Below are 20,933 nucleotides of genomic sequence, written 5' to 3' on the forward strand. Positions count from 1 at the left end.
TTATTTTTAATTCTCTAGACTATATTAAATGTCCTTGCTATGTGACTTCATGATACCTTGTACTTTAACTTCCCTTGTGGTAATCACATTTTAATTGCCTGTTTGTCTGTCTTAGAGCATGTAATATCTTTCTTACTTATTAGTGCATCTCTAGCACCTAGCACAGTACTTGCATAGCTCATATATGCTAAATGGATTAGCAGAGCTTTACATTCTGGAATACAGTAATAATAAGTTTTGTTTTTGTGAAAAATAATATAATGCAAAGTATAAAATACAGCATTTTTGTTAAGGAAGGGTTTGGCCCTTTTACCTCATTTTTTTCATAAGTGCAGGTTACCATGTTCTAGCCCAGGGGTCCCCAAACTTTTTACACAGGGGGCCAGTTCACTGTCCCTCAGACCATTGGAGGGCCAGACTATAAAAAAAACAACAGCTACTATGAACAAATCCCTATGCACACTGCACATATCTTATTTTAAAATAAAAAAAAACACAAAACAGGAACAAATACAATATTTAAAATAAAGAACAAGTAAATTTAAATCAACAAACTGACCAGTATTTCAATGGGAACTATGCTCCTCTCACTGACCACCAATGAAAGAGGTGCCCCTTCCAGAAGTGCGGCAGGGGCCAGATAAATGGCCTCAGGGGGCCACATGCAGCCCACGGGCCATAGTTTGGGACCCCTGTTCTAGCCATATTAAGTGATTGGATCAAGCTCAGTAATGAGATCAGCTGCAAGACAATTTGGGAATTTCCAAGATTGTAATCAAGTGTTCACTTGTCTAAAACTAGTATCGTAGTTCTCAAAGGATTATCTGGGCCAGCAGCATTAGCTTCACCTGAGAACTAGTTGTAAATGCAAATTCTCACCTGAATCGTAAGCTTGCGAATGGGGCCCAGAAATCTGTAATTAATAAGTCCTCCAGTGATTCTCATCCATGCTCAAGTGAAAGAACTACTGAACTAAATAATGATTTTGAAAGTTTTGTTAGCACCAGAAACCTTTCTTCACATGAATCTGCAATAGAAGCCAATTATTTATAAAGTATAAACGACAGGGGTGTTGTATACATGCACAATACCAAGAAGATCTTAAAAATCAATTTAGAGTATCTGTTTACATTCTCATGTTAATATTATTTGAAGAATAAGATTAAAATGTTACACACCTTACCATTATTTCATCATTTATTTCGGAAGTATATTCAAAGCTCAAAGTGTTACCTCTTTTGCATTATTTGAATTTTGATCCATTTTCATATTTGTGGTGTATAAATTTCACCTGGGTATAGAAAACTCATTTGCTATTATGTTCTTTTTGCAGGTTTGTTGGGCGAATTAATATCTATAGTAATAGTCGTGAGGCTGTTGCAAGGTTAGTTTGCTATTTCTTAAATCTGTCATTTGAGGGAGTATATTTCTCTTTTAAGCCCATTAAAATAACCAAATCCTTTTTTTATAAAGAGATGTGAAGGTGAATATACCTGGAGAAACTAACCAGTATCCTACTAATGAGTCTTAAATAGCCAACCAAGTCATTGCTGGGGCTCTGGTGTGGTAAGGTCTCTGAGTGTATGTGCTCTGGGAGGGGGTAGTACTGGAAGTGATGCTGAAGGTTTTCAAAATTGTGGAGCTGCAGACACTTGGATATTCCCAGATCTCTTCTAGGCAGTGTATTTATTGACCTTGGTTGTGCAGCGGCTGACAGTATTAGAAGTATGCCTGGAAAACAGTGGTTTAAGAGAGAGTCATTGAGGGTTTGGGCAGTGGATAAAATGCTGGGAGAAATTACCTGGACTTAACTGAAATGAAAGGCTAATCATATATAATTAAACAATTCATATAAAAAGGGATGTTTTTTTTTCCCTTCTTTATCCAGTACCTCAACTTTTCCACTTGGCCTTTATACCATACTCAAAAGGAAATAAAAGAAACACCTCGTTGCCCAATGATCCCCCCAAAGGCGGGTTTACTCTTCTTTCTATAAGTGTGTCAGTGTGTCCTTCGTACCTTTCCCAGTTTTTTACCTTCTCTTTCTGTGTCTTGCTGTCTGCTGTTTTGTTCTGTTCTTGTCTTGGTGTCTAAGGCTTATAATCCTTTTTATCTCTCTGTGCATCTCTTTACTTCTGTGTGTTGCTGGCTCCATCTGTACTGTGCTTTTATCTGTGTTGTACGCTCAAGTAATTCAGAGGGAAGGATCTTTCATATCATCCTGGGGAGTGCTCTAAGTAGACAGATACATTCTGAACCAAGGACATAGATGTATGGGCAAATTATGTGCCCAAAGTTCATTGTGGCATTTATTGGGCTGTATGGATAACCTGTGTTCATTTTTTTATTTAGATCTTTGGGACCTGAAAATCTCTTGCTGAAAGGAGCTACACTAAAAAATACCAAGAAGATATATGGTAAACAATTTTTAAGACATACTTATCAGAAATATGGTTTATAAAGCCTGTGCATAAATAGTGCATGTTAAAAATTGAATATAGTTGGTCATTGTTGAAGCTAAGCCTATTTTTAGGTGTTGGGGATTTATAAGGTGGTAAACTAACTTGAAACATGAAAAATAAATTATGTAGAATTAAAATTATATTACAAATGATATATCAACTGGTGAATAGAAGAGGGTTTAAAATTCCTGCTTCTGTAGGATGACAAAAATTGATAGCTCCAGCTGGGTGGAGATTTGCTTTTCACCTTATTCTGTTCTTCCTTAGGAGTTGCTGTTTACACTGGGATGGAAACCAAGATGGCTTTGAACTACCAAGGGAAATCTCAGAAACGTTCTGCTGTTGAAAAGTCAGTGTGCACAATAATTTCTTTATTTGCTATTGAACTGAAGTAGTTACTTCTCAGTTATTCCGTTAAGAACCATAATGAACAAACATCCTCAATTATAATAGCAGCTACCATTTTGAGCACGTTTTTATGTTCTAGAAGCTATGCTTAATGGTTTGTATTTCTGATTTGGTTTAATTCTCTAAGCAGCTCTATGGAGTAATTCTTGTTAGCTTGTTTTCTTTACAGATAGAGAATCATCTCAGAGTAAGTGACTTACCTAACCTCATATAGCTATTCAAAGGTAGAGTTAAGTTGAAATATACATGTATTCCCTTTGATTCTGGATAATGGTTTGGGGTCCTACAGTTGCTATATGTAACAAGGTTCTCCAACCTAGAGAATAGTCTCCATCCAGGAAAATGTTGAAGTGGGACCTAGTAGACCTTCAAGTCAGTTCCCACTGGTCTGGACCTAACTTTTGTTGCCACAGATATCCTGTATATCAGTGCCACCCTTTCCATAGTTCTAGTTTCAGACTAAAAGAATCTGCACTAAGCTTAAGGATTTCACATTTGCTTTCCTACCCTCTCCTCCAAATCTTTATGATTTGGGGAAATAGAAACAACCTACTCCTCCTTTAAGGGTTGAGTAGGTGATGGGTGTGTGTTTGTGTGTGTTCTGTCACTTTATAGAATAGAATTTTCACTAAAGGGGTGTTCAACTAGTCAGCCATTGCACTTTGGGGAGTATTGGTGACCAGCAAACAGGTCTGGACTGTCTTTTCTATTTTGCCCCTTGAGAGTAATGCTTCAACAGTGATAACAGAGGTTTATACATATATAAAGGATTGTGATGTGCTTACACATCATATACAGGAGAAACTTAGTAAATAAATGGCTTAATTTATACCTGGTTGATATATTAAGTAATTAGATGGTTTTTCAATCTATGATATCTTATTTTTCAGGTCCATTAATGTCTTCTTGATTGTGTATCTATTCATCTTACTGACCAAAGCTGCAGTATGCACTACTCTAAAGTATGTTTGGCAAAGCACCCCATATAATGATGAACCTTGGTATAACCAAAAGACCCAGAAAGAGCGGGATACTGTGAAGGTAATTTGTTTTATGCTGAAAATTTTAGCTGTAGCACTTTGTGACCATGACACCCTTTATCAAAATGTTGCTCAGATAATGATACTTTTTGTTATTTTCTGAGTTTTCCCCTGGTTGTGTGGTGTCCCAAAGCCATTAAATAGTTATGAAGTTTTAGACATTTATTTTACTTTAGGCTTCTATGCTTGTTTTTAGCTTTCTAGTGAAGTTTTAAACAAATTAGGCAAGAAGTTGGCATGTTAATATATAAGCTTGTGATATATCATGCAAGGAACACCCTGAATGCCTATGTATAAACTTTGTTTCTACATTCCTATCTTGTGGTGGGAGAAACACACAGATTAAGGAAATGAAAATATGGATTCGAAAGGTACATTCACTGAAGAATTATGATGAAATTGAGGGTATTTTCACATATTTTCATATATTATGATAATAATTTTGACTAGTGATGTAGTATCCTTGGGAAGTTTTCCTTTATGGCAAGAGCAGTGCTTTCAGCATTGAAATAAAAAAGATAGTTAACTAGTTCTTCATCTTACACTTGTTTAATGTAACTGTGCATCTAATTAGCATGAACTATTTCTTTTGTTTTAGGTTTTAAAAATATTCACCGACTTCCTATCATTTATGGTTCTGTTCAACTTTATAATTCCTGTCTCCATGTATGTCACAGTAGAAATGCAGAAATTCTTGGGCTCCTTCTTCATTTCATGGGACAAGGACTTTTATGATGAAGAAATTAATGAAGGAGCCCTGGTTAACACATCAGACCTTAATGAAGAACTTGGTCAGGTTAGAACTTATTTTTACTTAAAACAAGTTAACCTAGTTAAAATATATTTTCTTGTAGTCTGGATTATCAATGTATAAGACCATTTCATGTTTGGAAGTTTGATTCAAAGAAAATAAAGTTATACAAACATGCAATGAGGGCAAGCAGTGTTTTCATAGCTAAAGCTTCAGTGATTTTGCTGCCATTTTTTAGAAAGATCCCAATTTACGTATTGAATTTGAATGTTACAGAGATTCCCTTTAAAACTTGCCTGATGATGTAAGATGATGGGTTATTGCTTTGAAACAGTAAATATGTAGTCTTCATCACCAGCTAGAACCATCTGGGGACAGAATACAGGGTAGTAAATAAAACTATTTTATAAATGCATTTTGTTCCATAAACTAGATTGACCAGGGTTATCCTATTGACATTTTCTTAGTACATTTCTGGTCACATGGAATATAGACCTAGAAAAGTTGTTTATTCTAATTCAGAAATTTAAATGAAGGAGCTCTGGCTAGATAGCTCAGTTGGTTAGAGCATCATCCTGGAACTCAGAGGTTACCGGTTTGATCCCCAGTCAGGGCACTTACAGGAACAGATCGATGTTCCTGTCTCTCTCTACCTCTCTCTCTTAAATCAATATGGTAAACATTGAAAATTTTTTGGCTGCATTTAATTTTCATGATATTTACAGTGTCAGAAATGTGGAAATGCTATTTCTGTGACTGTGAGATGCAAATTTATTTAATGAAGTTCTGTGGCTGGAACTGGGCCTCACACTTGTTTTAAATGGTGCCATTTTGCATCTGTACCTCAAAACTCTCTTCCTAAATTTAGTCCCCCTCCACCCCCATTCTCTGTTTCTGTTCTTTAGAAGCCTTTACCTAAAACCAAAGTACCTTCTTGACAACTACAGTCACAGGGTGAAAGAACTCTCCAGATATAATGTTGAAACCTGACTTCAGGACTCGAGGATCCCAAACCATGGAATCTGCATTCTTTAGTGATACTGAGTCACTAAGGATACTACAATAAATGAATGAATGAATACTTTCCCCTTGGATATTGTTCCCAGAATATACTTTTGTAAGAAATTTCATCTGTGACAGCTTACCTTAGCTTTTTTAAATCAGAAGTTTTCATCCGAGGACAGAGCTATATGAGTAGAACTATTCTAGTCCCTATAAAATACATCAATTTGCATGAAAAAAAATTAAATTACAAGCTACCACTGGTGAACTTTTTCCCTGACAGCTGATTTAGTTGAGTAGATCCAGTGTCTAGCTGTGTAGATTAATCTACCAAAAGATGAACATGACTAGCTAGTGCTGGGGTAATGCCAGTAAATCAGCCATTATTCTACATGTAATATGTAAAGCCAGTAGCCGCGGCCACCATCACAGCCACCTGGCCCATGCAGGTTCGCATTTAATTCGGACAAATGTTAATGAAACAACGGAGCCAAGAACTGGTGGGCCATTACCTTTAATCCTAGCTTGCACCCAGCAGGCAAGAAATACACACAGTGGGAAAACACTTCCCTTTCCATGCAGGGCTCCCAAAGCCACTGACTTATCTGAGTTTCCTAGAATCAAAGGTTTCTACCTCACCAGCCTTATTCACCTCTGTTCCCCATCTCCTTCTGTCTGCACAAACTCTGCACAAACTGGCTTCTCCCTCAGCACTCTGACATCTTGGCTGATTCTCCTCTCCTCCACGTGGCCTTTCTCTGGTCTGCTACACATGGGCTCTTCTGCCCCATTTTGTAGTGTAGAAATCAAAACCTTTAATCCAACATACAAACAAGGAAGTCTCTGATACAAAATCACTTAGGTGGGAAAGGCTTAGTCTTAAAACTAAGCCTTAGGCTATAAGGACCCTGCCTGCTTACAGCCTGTCTGCCACACCCAATGTAAACTATAAGTGAGCAAACCTATATATCATATTTGCAAACTTATTTGACCCACATACTACCTAATGCTCACCAGAGACTGGCAGGATATCTACACCAGGCTCCACTAAATGAGATTCTTACCTCTTTCAGATCTCCAGCTCATCAAATTTTATGTTACCTATGGTTATATATCTCTGTCATTTAGACTGTATTCACACTGGAGAAAATAAAGTGAAGCTTTGGATAATGATCTGGAAAATGTGATCAGTGAAAAGAAACTATAGTCATCATCTCATCTACCATTTTTTTCTCCAATCAAAACTTGCTTTTCTGAGTGTGATTGTCATTTAGTTACTATAGCCAGGGGAAAAAAAAAGTAATCATTATTAGCTTATATGTGTAGAAACTAGCTGAATGAAAATGCGGACATGTCTTGAAATAGTTTTTTAGGTCATTTAGCTTTCAATGGAACAGTATAAACAAAATGAAGTATAACCAGTTTCCTTTCTGATAAGTCATAACTTAAGATATATAGGGCTTTTTGTGTTGCTAAAAGCAGTATCTGTTAGTTCCCATCAAATCATTGAAAGGCTTTCTTAATGTCTTTAAAAATGACCTACATGGATTTTTAAAAATAAGAATATATGTTTAGGACAGTTGTAGTACTCCAGCCCACTGGGAGCTACCAGTGTCATGTGAAAGAAACCTACTCAGGACACAAACTTATGTCAAGAAGAAGAGGGGGAGTCCTACCAAGGGAGGCAAAGAAGACCTGAATTTCCTTCTCCCTTAGCTTTTATTGATCAGAAGCAGAATGGAGGTAACAGGATTACAAGGGAGGGAGGCCAGGTGATAAGGGGAAGGAATGACTAATGGCCATTTTGCTGACATGGAGAAAGGGCTAATTTGGGTCAGTACATTATTTTTTTGCTAATTAACAAGCACAAAGGAAGGGGCAATCTAGAACCTCTAGGCTAATTTTCTAAAGCCAGTCCACATGCATTCCTTTGTGTCTGCACAAAGGTCACGCACTCACACAGTTTCCTGGTGTTTGCATCCAACAGACATTCACTCAGGGCTTTTAACTAAAGTTCCCCAATCCAAGTCATAGGAGAATTCAAGGTTAGATGAGTGATTTCCTATGGACAATGTTTGACTTGAGATACAAAAAATAAACTGTTTCCTCAGTTCAGTTGGAAGAGGATAGCATCTTTTATGATTAGACATTAGTCTTTTAGACCAGTGTTTTTCAACCACCATCCCATGGACCAGTGCCAGTCCACCAGAAATTTTTTGCTGGTCCATGAAAAGAGTTAACTGCCCTGATGTTATAATACTAGTCCGCAGACCAGTGGTTGAAAACCATTGTTTTGGACAACTAAGTGGTTTCAACCTATCTTGGGGAAAAAATGTGAGGATAGCCTCTTTCACTATTGTATGGCCAGGAACCACTGTCGTGGCCATTCATATGCAGGTTCTCATTGAATTCGGGCAGACAGTAAAAAAATGGCAGAGTCGGAGGATGGTGGGCCATTCTGTTTATTGGTGTCTCATCAAGACAAGCAAGCCACCAGAGAAGACAAGGGAAAAGCAGAAAACCTGCTCTTCCCATAGAGGGCAAGGGGTCAGGGAGGCCTCTGCAGTGCTGCTAGCAGGAACCCAGAGAGAAAACCCCTGGTCTGTCTCACTTTATAGCAGGGGTCTCAAACTCGCGGCCTGCTGAACAATTTTGTGTGGCCTGCAGACTAATCCACGAAGTTCAAAATATTTTGGATAAAATTAAGTAAGCCTAGGGGCCTACTTGTATTTTTCATTTCTCTAGCATCCTAGCTAGATATTAGCTTAGTTAACAGCAGTTGTGATGCGAACTACAGTTTCTGGTCGTTTTGTGACACTGAGTAAACTGCATGTACGATTGTGCTTGTTGTACTGATTTTTTTTTGTTTTCAACTGCAGTGAGAAAAGTGTTGTGTAACAGTTGCCTTTTGTAGACCTAGTGCGGCCCGCCGAAGGGTTGTGATCTTGCTCTGCGGCCTACATGCTGAGTTGAGTTTGAGACCCCTGCTTTATAGTGTAGAAATTAAAACCTTTAAGCCAATATACAAATAAGGGAGTCTCTCATACAAAGCCACTTATCTGAGGTATAAATGAGATTCCTCATAAGAGTGCACCACCCCTCATCATGTAATAGTCAAGGGTGTGGGGAAAAGCTCAGTTTTTAGAAGACCTTAGTATCAGAAGGGAGAGAAAGGCTTGGTCTTAAAAATAAGCCTTAGGCTATAATGACTTTGCCAGCTTACAGCCTGTCTCCCACACCCAAAGCGAGCAAACATATATATCATATTTACAAACTTATTCGACCAACAACTATATTCCCTCCTAGTCTAGCAGCTATGCTTAATGGTGTGTCTGAGTATATACTCTGATTTCAACAATTCAGTCCAGTGGTAGGTATTGAATTTCAGTATATGTAGGATATGTTGTTGATACTGAAGTTGCTATTATAAAGTAAACAAGAAACCCTCAAGTTTTTCAACATTTAGTTGGGAAAATACATATATCATACCTAACTATACAATATGATTATAGTAATTCAGAAGATATTAGGGAATATGGGATAATGGAAAGAATCCAGTCCTGTGTAATGTTTTTAAATTTATTTTTAATTTATTGGCATAACATAGTTCACCAAACCATTACCAGTTTCAATATAGCATTAACTGTACACTGCACCATGCTCAAGTCAACAGCAATGACAATCAAAATCTATATATAACACATCATATTGGATAAATCTATTTATTCTTGAGTTTTATTTTGTATTCTTTATACCTTTGTACAGCAGGTTTAATTATTTAAGGTTAATATTTAAAGTTCAGAGAGATGAAGAGACTTTCCCAAGGTCACAAAGCTAGGTGCTGGAGCCAAGACTCCATCCCAAGTGTTCCATTAGGTTGAATGATAGAAACATTCTTAACCAATTTTGAACTATGAAATAGGCAATTTTATATGCTCAACTTTTAGTTTAGCATTCTTTCTACCTTAGAATGACTATCTCACTTTAGGCTTCCTATCCATAAAGTGGTGGAGAGGGGCTTTTATACCTGATTCAAACCTACCACTTAAGAGGAAGAGTCTGTTGCATGTCAGAGGTCAGCAGCAACCTCTCACTCTTTAGCCCTCTCTCTTCCTTAAATATGAGAATACAAAGAGCTTAGATCAAAGCAGTGATTCCCAAAGTAAGGTCCCCGAACATTAACATCAACTGATACATTAGAAATTCACATCAATTGACCCTGCCCCAGAGTTACTGAATTACAAACAAGTTAGCCCACTGATCTGAGTTCTATCAGAGCCCTCCAAGTAAGGGTGATGCACACTAAAACTTGATAGTTAATTATATTAGGGTATGGTTGTTGTTTTGTTTTGGGGGGTGTTGCTTTGTTTTTGTTTGTTTATTTTTAGTGAGAGACAGCTAAGGGAGAGAGATGAGAAGCATCAACTCATAGTGGCGGCACCTTAGTTATTCACTGATTACTTCTCATGTGTGCCTTTGAACAGAGAGCTCCAGTTAGCCAGTGACCCCTTGCTCAAGCCAGCGACCTTGGGCTTTAAGCCAGCGACCATGGGGTCATATCTATGATCCTTTGCACAAGCCAGTAACCTTGTGCTCAAGACAGCAACCTTGGGGTTTTAAACCTGGGTCTTCAGTGTCCCAGGTTAATGCTTTATCCACTGTGCCACCACTTGGTCAGGATAAGGTATAGTTTGTTGGCCTATGCCTGTGAGATTAATTGTATGCAGAGCCATACTGTATAATCTTTTATATGTCAGCAAACAATTGCACTTTATATTTTTTGAACTGCCACCTTTCACACTCATAAAGGATTTCCCAATGGGTTAGTGCTCACCATAGTACAGGAGGTGCAACAACCCGGGACAGCCTTTAAGGGAAAATGAAAGTTAATAATTTTGATCAGAAAAAAAAGCCCCAAGGACTTTCATTTAACTGGGAAGAAAACATCTAAAAACACAAGTATAATACCACTTGGATTCATCTAAAGAGAGAATTCAAACTTGTCTGGCTAACAGGAAATTTTAAAAAATTAAGATTGGATTGCTGTATTTGTACCAGCGCTGCTACTTTGAAAAGCTTTGGAAAATAATTAGAAAGTGATTAATGCTGGAGTCATCTCTTTCTCCCTTACATAATAGAAACCTTAGTCTTGTGCTCATGCATGTTCCTGTCAACCCACAATTTTAACTATTTAAGCATAAATTGCTGAAAGGGGATAAAATTGTGGGCTTCCAAAAGTCAGATGTTATAAATAGAAGAGATAAAAACTGAGATAAAATAAAGTGCTCAAAATGGCTTATTTTACATGAAAAATTTACAGCTTATTTTTTCCCATTTATGAAAGTGTGCTTATATTATACTTTAACCTATGATTCAACTCTGCTTTTTTAGTTTGGAAACTTTTTTTTTTTTTTTTCATTTTTCTGAAGCTGGAAACAGGGAGAGACAGTCAGACAGACTCCCGCATGCGCCTGACCGGGATCCACCCGGCACGCCCACCAGGGACGATGCTCTGCCCACCAGGGGGCGATGCTCTGCCCATCCTGGGCGTCGCCATGTTGCGACCAGAGCCACTCTAGCGCCTGGGGCAGAGGCCACAGAGCCATCCCCAGTGCCTGGGCCATCCTTGCTCCAATGGAGCCTTGGCTGCGGGAGGGGAAGAGAGAGACAGAGAGGGAAAGCGCGGCGGAGGGGTGGAGAAGCAAATGGGCGCTTCTCCTATGTGCCCTGGCCGGGAATCAAACCCGGGTCCTCCGCACGCTAGGCCGACGCTCTACCGCTGAGCCAACCGGCCAGGGCTGGAAACTTTTTTGAGGCAAACCTGAAAATATACATCATTTGTGGAAAGAAATTTCAATTATGGTTTTCATCATCATTGACTTACTGTGTCTCTTAATTAACTGTTTACATTATATGGAATGATGCATTTTACTTCAATCCAGTATATTTATAGAATATTTGACACTTTAAGGAAAAATTTTATTATACCCCAGTTAGTTTAGGTTCCTATCAAATATGTGTATATAATTTTGGGGGCAGAGGTGTGCATGTGTGATCAGTATGTTCTTGTTTCCCACTTGGAAAATTGACTTTGATTATGTAATGTCTTTACATTGAAATGGATAGATATTACATTGAAGGGTTCTTACTTGGATAAAATAGTCATGTTCTTCTTTCCAATTAATTTTCTATATTTGAGTAGGTTTACCTCAGACATATGATACTGTTTCAGTGTCTTTAAAAATACTTGTTCATTTCTCATTCATTTGATAATACTGCTTTGGTAATTACCTGACATTTGACCAGAAGTCTTAGAAAAGGTGTTTTCTGTGGATACAAAAGTTGTTCTGCCTTACACCCAACTAAAAAATCACACTGAATAAAGTTAAAATATATATATTTGTGTTCTTTTTTTTAGGTGGACTATGTATTTACAGATAAAACTGGAACACTTACTGAAAACAGCATGGAATTCATTGAATGCTGCATAGATGGGTACAAGTATAAAGGTGTAATGCAGGAGACTGACGGACTCTCTCAAACTGATGGATCCTTAACATATTTTGACAAAGCAGATAAGGTGGCATTTTCTGCATTACTATTTTACCTTGAAAAATTTATGTATGCATGTGTTAACCCTACCGAGTAGAAATGAAGAATTTGACCTATGACATTGACTTTTGAATAACCATTTGTTTGTTCTCTTATTTCACCTTTCTTGTTTTACTAACACCTCTGAAATTTGTAAACAAGTAAAATTTTTAAGTAGAGAGAATTATGGGAAATTACATTTGGGTAAAAATCTTTAACTTCCCTGTCTATGTGATCACAAGTTTTTGTTCTTTGTCTGAACTGTTCCAAAAGTTATGTCTATTCAAATCATTCAAGTCCCAGGAGTGTTTAGGCATTAAATCAGGGGTCCCCAAACTATGGCCCGCAAGCTGCATGCGGCCCCCTGAGGCCATTTATCTGCCCCCACTGCATTTATGGAAGGGGCACCTCTTTCATTGGTAGTCGGTGAGAGGAGCATATTGACCATCTCATTAGCCAAAAGCAGGCCCATAGTTCCCATTGAAATTCTGGTCAATTTGTTAATTTAAATTTACTTGTTCTTTATTTTAAATATTGTATTTGTTCCCGTTTTGTTATTTTACTTTAAAATAAGATGAGTGCAGTGTGCATAGGGATTTGTTTATAGTTTTTTTTAATAGTCCAGCCCTCCAACCGTCTGAAGGACAGTGAACTGGCCCCCTGTGTAAAAAGTTTGGGGACCCCAGCATTAAATGAACCAGAGTCTTCCTGCGCCTGAACTGTTCCCAGATTGTGGATTAGAGACTGAATGAACTCTTTTAGACCATGAAGAAGTTACTGCTTTGGTATTAGGTGGCACTACACTAACCTGAATGAGTTACACAGCCTCTAGGATATTTTAGTCGAGAACCACAAATGCTGTTAGGTAGTAGGAGGCTATATACCTCAAATGAGTATTAAGAACATATAGATTTTTGCTAACTCATTTTGCTGGGGGTTATAACTTTCTCTCACATTAATATTGTTTCTCTGTTTACAGACTAGTTACCAAGTGATCAAAGTGAAAGTAGGTGAAGGGTTTAGCCAAATTATATATACGTAATACACAGATACAAACAACAGGGTAGCAATTCCCAGAGGGAAAAGGAGGATGGAGGCAAGGAAGGGAGACAAAGGGGGTGAAACGGCTGTAGAAAAGAGTCTTTGCATAGGGGACACGATGTGGGGTGTAGAGGGTGTTATATTCAGTGGGACACTTGAAACCATGTCAACACTATAAATTAAAAATAAAAATTTTAAAAAAGAAATAGTCGTTTTTTGCTACTGTTTAACAGAATCAAGAAGAGCTCTTTCTGCGTGCCTTGTGTTTATGCCATACTGTGGAAATTAAAAGAAATGATGCTGTTGATGGAGCTACAGAATCAGCTGAATTAACCTATGTGTCCTCTTCACCAGATGAAATAGCTTTGGTAAAAGGAGCTAAAAAGTAAGCACTTCCATGCCTATAGTTTACAATGCAGTGTTTTAGCACTTGAGAGTTTGTTAAGAGGGTAGATTTCATGTTAAGTGTTGTACCACCTAAAAAAAAAAAAGAACACAAGGAAATTTTCAGAGAGGACAGATATGTCTTTTGCCTTGATTGTGCTGATGGTATCACAGGTGTTTCTATGTGTTCATACTCATCACATTACACACATTATATATACATGAGCAGTTCATTGTATATCAGTTATACCTCAATAAAGCTGTTTGTAAAATCCTGAGCCAAGCCATACCAGGTGGTGGCACAGTGGATAGAGCGTCAGACTGGGGCATGGAGGAATCAGGATCGAAACCCCAAGGGTGCTGGCTTCAGTGTGGGCTCATCTGGCTTGGACACAGGCTCACCAGCTTCAGTGTGTCACTGGCTTGAGCATGGGATCATAGACATGTCCCCATGGTCACTGGCTTGAGCCCAAGGTCACTGGCTTGAACAAGAGGTCACTCGCTCTGTCGTAGCCCCCCCCATCAAGGCACATTTGAGAAAGCAATCAGTGAACAACTAAGGTGCCACAACGAAGAATTGATGCTTCTCATCTCTTTCCTTTCCTATCTGTTTCTCTATCTGTCCCTCTCTCTGACTCTCTCTCTCTGTCTCTGTCCAAAATAAATTAAAATTCTGAGCCAAGTTGTAGAAAAACATATTAGCATTTTTGAAGAGTGGAAAAAAACCTAAGCATTACCTGTCCTGAGAAAGTGAAATCACACTATTTTTTTCTGTTTTCTTTAAAACCTTATCTTGTAGGCCCTGGCCTGTTGGCTCAGTGGTAGAGCATCGGCCTGGTGTGTGGATGTCCTGGGTTTGATTCTGGTCAGGGCACGTAGGAGAAACACCCATCTGCTTCTCTACCCCTCCCCCTTTTGCTTCTCTCCCCTCCCCACAGCCATGGCTAGATTGGAGCAAGTTGGCCCTGGGCAATAAGGGTGGCTCCATGGCTTCTGGCCTCAGGTACTAAGAACAGCTTGGTTGCTGAGCAATGGCGCAATGTTTCTGATGGGCAGAGCATCGCTCCCTAGTGGGCTTGCCGTATGGGTCTCGGTCAAGTCGCATGCAACAGTCTGTCTTCATGTCTCCCCTCTTCTCACTGAATTAAAAAAAAAAAACCCAAAACTTGTAAATACTCTTATTGTTTAATACAAAGTGAGATTGCTTTATCTGAATGTTTTTGAAAAATTTCCAAACCCTAGCCAACTAAGAGCAAATAAAAAAAAAGTAATGCATAGATGTAATACACATTATTGTTTATGCGTACTAGCCAGAAGTTCATGTTATATTTTACAAATCATAACAATGTCTACTTTTGGTACAATGCCTGCAATGCTCCCAGCAATTTTGACATCATTTGGTAGTAACAGTCCTGTTTTCCCTAGATGATTGACTAAAAGGTCGGTCACCCAGCATGTTAGTTATAGAATTGGAATTACAAATTGCCCTTTTCTTGGTTACAGTTTGTGACTGGGCATTCATTTGCTCTTGTTATCATCTCAGCCAGTAAAGGGAAATATAGTTATTGATTTCAATCATATAAAAGAGAAGAAAACAGTAAAATATTAAAAATATTACAAGTAACCCCAATGCAAAGGAATCTTTAGCAATATACAAAGATCTTTTTTATTGTCTTTGACAGGTATGGGTTCACATTTTTAGGAATTCAGAATGACCATATGCGAGTAGAGAACCAAAGAAAAGAAATAGAAGAGTAAGTAGCATTGTGTATTTGTCACATTTTAACCCCACAGTCGACCTTAATTGAATTTAGTAAGGGCAGCAAAGGAAACTGATTATATCCACAAGCATAGTGCTCTGCTGTCCCAGTTCGGAGTTTTATGTAAATGTAGTTGGAGGAGGAGAAAGGCACATTTCATAGACTGGTAGAAACAGAGATTTGAGGTAGAACTGATTCCACTTTGGTTCACATATGGGTGCAGTACACTAAATGAGAGTCTGCCTGGACTTTCTTTCTGAAATTTAAATGCCATTTCAGGTCTCCAGCACAAGAAAAATGAGTGAACATGCATGAAACCTTCTTTCCAGAACCCAACCAATAAGTGTGGGATTTCAAGCCCAGCAAGTCCTGGCAGCTTTGGTGTCAGAGGCTTTGTCTTGTTGTAGATGCTCAGGGTTGAGCCTCTGGGCAAGCACTATGATGCATTATTTTTTTCCTCTACGGAGACCCCACGAAATAAAGCCATTTTGGTTTAATAGCAGATTTGATTTAGGCTCTCTGATTAATGTGAATTCTCCATCTGAACTTAAAATTTAATTATCTGACTTATGTTCTGGCCTCCAGCATCTCATGAGACTACCATCTCACAAACCTCTAATACATGTAGATGTGCTGTGCTTGGGAAATGTGCACCTCTGGGGAGAGATGCCCAGAAGCCAGAAGAAGACTCTGTCTTGACTAACAAGAACCCAGAGTCATTGTCAGTTCAGGTTCTAGCCGGTTTGCAACAGTGCCCCCATCTTAGCCCACACCAAGTGAAATGCTCCATGTAGATGACTAAGGCTCGGGTGCGTGCGCACACACACACACACACACATCCCAAATCAATAATCTTCTCATTCCCATCAAAAATAAGCTTTGTAATAAATATTTTTAGGTAAAATGTATATGTCCAAGTTGTTTATTTTTAATAAAATATTTCCTCACATTTTTATATAATTTTATTTTTATCTTTCTGCATCCTTTCAGTTGATTACTGTAACAGTCATTCACACACAAATCTGATCAAATCATTCCACTGTTTAAACCTTTCAGTGGATTCCTATTGCTCTTATGATAAGATTCCAAACCTCTAGCCTACATTGTTCTCCTTTCCCAGCCCCCCTTACCTCTCTTACTATTACCCTGTCAGCTAGATTTCAAGTCTTGGTGAACTGCTTATATCCCCTTACCATGGTCCTGCTGTCATGCTCCTGTGCCTTTACCCATGTTCTTCTGACTCCCTTATTAAATGGGGAGTCCTTTGAGCAGAAGGACTCAAGCAGATTCCTTTTTATTTTTGTGCACCTAGCACTGTGCCTGACACATAGTAGGTATTCCATAGATGATTAAAATAACAGAATCGACCATTTCTTGATCCCTTCAAATATGGCTTGCTGAGACATCTCCTTGTCCCATATTCCTATGCACTCACTTTCCACTTACTATTTTAAGTAACATAATGAGAGGATACAGATACACTTTACCAACAATGGTGTCCTCTGACAGCATGTTCTAAGTGTAGAGAAATTTCAGAAACACAATAGAAATCACCAATTGTACATATAACCAGCACCTCTTACCCAAAGAAGAGAGCTGTGTTTATTGGACATGTTTAAATATCTTCAGATGTTTCTCTTGTGTTTTATTTTTCCAAATGTACTCTAGGTATTTTACTTTTATCATTTTTTCCTCCTCATAAAGGTATGAACTTCTTCACACCTTAAACTTTGATTCTGTCCGCCGTCGTATGAGTGTCATTGTAAAGACTCAGGCAGGTATGCATTTTAAAAATGACTTTTTCCATTTTTAATTGATATGTTAATAAATAATTTCAAGAAAGAAAACATTTTGTGTAGTAGTATTTGATTAACGTCATTCAAAGTAGTGGCCCTTGTGTAGGCCTTAATGTATTTATATAAGTAGGCACATATGTTCAACTTGCAAAATTGTCAGTGGCAGAACCCCTGGTATGACAGTGTGTGCATTTTCTTGGAAACTGAACTCTGCTCCTCAGCCCTGATTGTCTAAACAGGGTGACTTTCTTGTGCCAGATACTGACCAGTCACCAATTTTGTCTACATTAGCAGCCAAGTACATTTGTGGGGTTTGTGATTACTAGACATAAAGTCCTTGAGTGTAGAGAGTTGCTGGTTATCCCTCCCTGACTTTCCTCATTCCCCACTGCTCTATCCTCCCTGGAAGCCATTGAGCTGGATGATGGATAAGTAAGGGATAGGCTAATGAGAAAAGACATTGTCATTTTACTCCAGCACTCTGGCCTCTTTGATAGAGTAAAGAAGCTTGCCCTTTGTAAGAGAACCAGAGCCATCATCCCTGGGTTTCACTGAATCTTTGGGAGGGAATATGGATGGTGGTTGGGACGTCTTTTCCTCAAATTCAGCAAGACACATGGGGAGAAATCCTGCTTCATTTGTGGGCTCTCAGAAGCCTCTGTACGTTGTGTGTGCGCGTCTGTCTGTCTCCAGGTGGGGTTTGGTTCTTTTTTTTTTCTCAAAATATCCATGATTAATTTTCTAGTAATTTACTTTTTTAGTACTAAATCTATTGTAAATTCCTTAATGTGAAAATGGATGATCCAGACAGACTTTTGAGGGAACTCTTGTCCTACTTTATTCATACTTTTGTGTGTGACTGCAAAGTCATGAAAATGATTTCATTATGCGAATGTGGAATTTGCTTTGTGACTTTTAAACAAATTGAATGTGTGAAAGAAAATTAAAGAAAAAAACCACTGAACATTTGAAATACTTGTTTTTTCCTGTGCATATGCACTTTTGCATTCTACTGCAAATGGTGAAATGTCTGGGAAAGTGTTCTGCCAATAGCCTTGATCTCAGAGCTGCAGTGTTTTTTTTCTTAACTTGTTGGAGTCAGCATTTTGCTTTATAAGGATGATGTGTCTATCTTAATATTCAACTATGACTATTTTCCTGGGTGCATGGACTGATAGAAAGCTTTACTTGTGCTACTATTCCACAAAGCTATTTTAAAGTTCTGGTAAAAACTGTCAAACTACTGTTTTAAAACATAATTTGTATAGTTTATTTCAAATAATTTTGTCTTGTTTGAGTCCTTGCCATCTATAGATGCCACACATGCCCTTTAGACCATAGTTAACATTTCAAAGATAATTCAGATACAGGTTCTTGGCACAAGCACAGTCTTTCTTGGTTCACTAGAAGTATATTTTCACACAGGTGCATGTTGTAAGGCCTGAGTTTTTACTTGTATCTATATTGATCTTAAGAGGTGGTAAATGTTGTCCTGACAGAGTCAAGGTCAAGATGTCTCATTGCATTTGGGTGAGCATTGCAAGGCACGCTCAGGATATATAACAGCTGAGTGGAAAAGTCCATCCTAATAGTTATGTTATTAAAGTTCCAGCACAAGTCTTAAAAATTAAGTCTTAAAATTCTAAGTTGGGTACTTTGGTTTTTATTTTAGGAGACATACTTCTCTTTTGTAAAGGAGCAGACTCGGCAGTTTTCCCTAGGGTGCAGAATCATGAAATTGAGTCAACTAAAGCCCATGTGGACCGAAATGCAATGGTGAGCCTGTATCCTCACCCCCAAGAAATTGAAAGGGAAATGCTGGAGATGACTGTGTTTTTGCAATATCTGTTTGAGTTTTAGCTTATTTTTACAGTATATTTTTAGATCTGTGCCTTTAGTAATATTGTTTTCCTTATTTTAATATAAAATTTTATCATAGAGCAAGTTTCTCTTCAGAATTTGGCGCCTTAAAGACTTTTCAGGAATCTTTATATTATAATCTGCTTACCCCCTCGTAGAGATAATTACAAAAATTAGGGGATCAGGGAAAGTGCAGATACTCCAGTACTTTAAGCCTTTTGTATAGTGCATTTTCACCAATGAAATAAAAGTAGGTTTTACATCTCATTTGCATAATAAAACAACTTTCTTTGACTTGTTTGCTTTTTTGATGTTCTTGTTTAATAAAAAAAATCAAATATTTCTTTATCGCTTCATATTCATTTTGAAATGTCCCCTAATTTTTGTGAGCAGTACATTTTGTTAATTTGAGCCTAATTAAATGTTACCTAATTTGTTCTTTTTAAACTAAAAAGATGTCAGAATTTCTCATTTGGTAAAGCGAGAGCTTTTAAACAGTGTCTTTTTTTTTTTATTGCTATTTGGATAACTAGAGATCTCCTAATTTGCTTCTAGGATGGGTACCGAACACTTTGTGTAGCCTTCAAAGAAATTGCTCCAGATGATTATGAAAGAATTGACAGGCAGCTCATAGAAGCGAAAATGGCTTTACAAGACAGAGAAGAAAAGATGGAAAAGGTTTTTGATGATATTGAGACAAACATGAATTTAATTGGAGCCACTGCAGTAGAAGACAAGTAACTAGAAAATGATGTTTTTATTTTAATGACCCGGCATTTAGGGTGGTATCTGATCAGATTGGTAATTTATTCTCAAGTTTTGAAATCTTTGCTTTTGCTTTGTTTACACACTAAATTTTAAAATGTTTGTGGGAATGATTTTTAAGAAAAATATTTGAATTAGAAGAATTCATCTGTCATCTCTAAGGTCATTTGAATATTTACTAAGCCATCCATTTATTTATGCAGATGTTTATGAAATAGTCTTATTATGTGTGGGAAGCTTTGTGCTGGAGGCATCATTTGAGCTGAACTAGTGCTAGATAGAGTGGGTAAAATTTTGAGAGTTGAGCAGAAAGGAAATTCAAGGTAGAAGAAATAACATGAAAGCTCATTCTAACCTGGTTTAAGAGACTAGAGCTTGTTTTTGCATACTTTAAAATGATTTGCTTTAATGTTATAGGCTGAGCTCTGACAGACATGATTGTAGGGCTCCAGCATTGATCTTTCTGAAAGTTTTAGGCTCTCAATATTTTAGGAGGTGTTTTTTTTTTTTCAATTACATACAAGTGCAAATTATGATACTTAACCAAAGAAAAACTTACAAACATATATTCAACCACATTGGAAAATACTGAAATTCATTTAGCCTAAATTCTTTTTTATTCTCTTGTCAAAAGGAACTCTTTATCCCTGCCTTTCAGAAGTATGCCATACTCTCTTTCAGGCTGGTTGTCTTTACTATTCTCAAAGCTCCTTAGGAATGGGATCCACTAACTTCCCTCAATATCTCATTAGAATGTCTTTGGCCATTTCTGTTTTGAACCATGTTAAATATTTGTGTGGTAAGATATAAAATAATGTAATATGCTAAAGTGACAGTGAGTAAGAATGCTTGGTGAGTTTCTGAACATTTTACCTAAGAATGATGATTCTCAGTTCTGCCACAGAATACCAGTTATATCAAGAAATGTCAATTTTTCCAAATTTCATTGTTTGGAATTCACTTTAATAAGTAAAACTATGCCAGACAAAAACACTCTCAGAGTAAAAGATATATAGGAAAACCAAATGTGGTAATGTGTCAGAACTCTAGAACTACTGTGAATTATAAAAATC

The 20,933-nt window shown here is 37.7% G+C and overlaps 1 protein-coding gene across 4 annotated transcripts in view; it reads left to right on the forward strand.

The window, feature by feature from the left end:
* The window catches only part of ATP11C (ATPase phospholipid transporting 11C), a 228,964-nt gene that overhangs the window by 153,046 nt on the left and 54,985 nt on the right, over positions 1-20,933 (forward strand). For 3 of the 4 annotated variants that reach the window (XM_066248822.1, XM_066248823.1, XM_066248824.1), the window contains exons 8-18: positions 1,334-1,384; positions 2,353-2,417; positions 2,730-2,811; positions 3,761-3,911; positions 4,509-4,706; positions 12,082-12,243; positions 13,529-13,680; positions 15,362-15,433; positions 17,144-17,217; positions 18,908-19,011; positions 19,651-19,832. In XM_066248822.1, coding sequence (XP_066104919.1) covers positions 1,334-1,384; positions 2,353-2,417; positions 2,730-2,811; positions 3,761-3,911; positions 4,509-4,706; positions 12,082-12,243; positions 13,529-13,680; positions 15,362-15,433; positions 17,144-17,217; positions 18,908-19,011; positions 19,651-19,832 — 1,293 coding nt within the window. The remainder of the gene's footprint in view (positions 1-1,333; positions 1,385-2,352; positions 2,418-2,729; positions 2,812-3,760; positions 3,912-4,508; positions 4,707-12,081; positions 12,244-13,528; positions 13,681-15,361; positions 15,434-17,143; positions 17,218-18,907; positions 19,012-19,650; positions 19,833-20,933) is intronic. The other variant, XM_066248826.1, reaches the window with a different exon arrangement.

The sequence above is a fragment of the Saccopteryx bilineata genome, chromosome X, assembly GCF_036850765.1.
Source record: "Saccopteryx bilineata isolate mSacBil1 chromosome X, mSacBil1_pri_phased_curated, whole genome shotgun sequence".
NCBI classification, from domain to species: domain Eukaryota; kingdom Metazoa; phylum Chordata; class Mammalia; order Chiroptera; family Emballonuridae; genus Saccopteryx; species Saccopteryx bilineata.